The 1,962-nt window shown below is 47.4% G+C and overlaps 1 protein-coding gene across 1 annotated transcript; it reads left to right on the forward strand.

Annotated features, from left to right (window-relative positions):
• The first annotated feature begins 425 nt into the window (after window positions 1-425).
• On the forward strand, window positions 426-1,391 carry LOC128138581 (olfactory receptor 14A16-like). The gene has a single exon (XM_052779784.1). It carries the CDS (start codon window positions 426-428, stop codon window positions 1,389-1,391), a length of 966 nt encoding a protein of 321 aa, XP_052635744.1.
• Window positions 1,392-1,962: the final 571 nt, after the last annotated feature.

Consider the following 1,962-nt stretch of genomic DNA (forward strand, 5'->3'; position numbering starts at 1 on the left):
AAAACTCTAGGTGAGATAGTGGAGAGCTCTAACCCCCACCTCTCTCACAAACAAAGCTTTGATTGTGGTTTCTTAGCCCTGGGAGTGCAGATGCTGACAAGCACTTTTACCTTAGGAGTAGTTTCATCTGACCAATTCAAACAGCAGAACTGACCCACTGATGGACACCATTCCCAGAAACCCACTGCTACAGAGCAGGGCTGACATCTTGGCAGCCAATATGCAGAGGTACTGCTCCTCACGACACACGCAGCCAGCACCAAGCAGAGCTCCATCCACAGAGCTGAACAGAGATCTCATTGAAATGGAAAAAATGCAGTGAACATGTATTATGAGAAATGGCTCTGATTTTGGTCAGAAAATAATGCCCTAATTTGTCACTGCCCTTTCCTCCCTGTTCAGTGCTCCACACCGACAGGCAGCAGATGTCCAACAGCAGCTCCATCACTGAGTTCCTCCTCCTGGCATTTGCAGGCACACGGAAGCTGCAGCTCTTGCACTTCTGGCTCTTCCTGGGCATCTACCTGGCTGCCCTCCTCACCAACGGCCTCATCATCACCACCATTGCCTGTGACCACCACCTGCACACACCCATGTACTTCTTCCTCCTCAATCTCTCCCTCCTTGACCTGGGATCCATCTCCACCACTGTCCCCAAAGCCATGGCCAATTCCCTCTGGGACACCAGGGCCATCTCCTACCCAGGATGTGCTGCACAGGTCTTTCTGTTTGTCTTTTTGATGTCAGCAGAGTATTTTCTTCTCACCGTCATGGCCTACGACCGCTACGTTGCCATCTGCAAACCCCTGCACTATGGGACCCTCCTGGGCAGCAGAGCTTGTGTCCACATGGCAGCAGCTGCCTGGGGCACTGGTTTCCTCACTGCTGTGCTGCACACTGCCAATACATTTTCAGTACCCCTCTGCCAAGGTAATGCTGTGGACCAGTTCTTCTGTGAAATCCCCCAGATCCTCAAGCTCGCCTGCTCAGATGCCTGCCTCAGGGAAGTTGGGGTACTTGTAGTTGCTGTCTGTTTTGAATTTGGGTGTTTTGTTTTCATTGTGCTGTCCTATGGGCAGATCTTCAGAGCCGTGCTGAGGATCCCCTCTGAGCAGGGACAGCACAAAGCCTTTTCCACCTGCCTCCCTCACCTCGCCGTGGTCTCCTTGTTTGTAAGCACTGCCATGTTTGCCTACCTGAAGCCCCCCTCCATCTCCTCCTCATCCCTGGACCTGCTGGTGGCAGTTCTGTACTCAGTGGTGCCTCCAGCCTTGAACCCCCTCATCTACAGCATGAGAAACCATGAGATCAAGGATGCCCTGAGAAAACTAATCACTGGATGCTTTTCAGAAGGAATAAACTGCATGTTGTCCTTTGCACAGGACTCATAATATATCTCATTACAGGCCCAGCCTCTTCTGGTGTTTCTTTTCTGAATTTTTTTGGTTTCATGCTTCATATGACTATGACCATATACTTACTTTTTTCCTCATTACCTCTGGTTTCCAGCTTGCTTCAAGTGCAATTTATCTCTTAGAAAATTTCCCTTAGTGGGTTTGAGAGGTCTTCTTCTTCCTTCTCCCCTCCAAAACCCCCAAAACTTCAGAGTGCAAGGCTTAGGTTTACTCACAGGTTAAAATTAAGTAACAGAATCCATGTAACTTAAGTGGCTTTTAGCAGAGCCACACCTTGAGTTTGTAAAAGGGTTACCTTGGTTTTGTGACCTGTGTTAAAACCGTGCTATTTAAATACTGTCAACTCTGTCTACTAGTTACAGTAGGTATACAACTTCAGCACCTGTGTAAATAAAAATCCATCAGGAATTTGAAGGAATTAAGGCTGAAGTAGGTGATAAGATAAACAGCAAAGCAAATATGAAAAGTAAGTGTTTTCTAATAGTCTACAACCCTGTGATATTACCAAGCTTTTAAATAAATTCTTCCACATGATTATTCCAAGACT

This window comes from Harpia harpyja, unplaced genomic scaffold (assembly GCF_026419915.1).
Source record: "Harpia harpyja isolate bHarHar1 unplaced genomic scaffold, bHarHar1 primary haplotype scaffold_55, whole genome shotgun sequence".
Classification (NCBI taxonomy): domain Eukaryota; kingdom Metazoa; phylum Chordata; class Aves; order Accipitriformes; family Accipitridae; genus Harpia; species Harpia harpyja.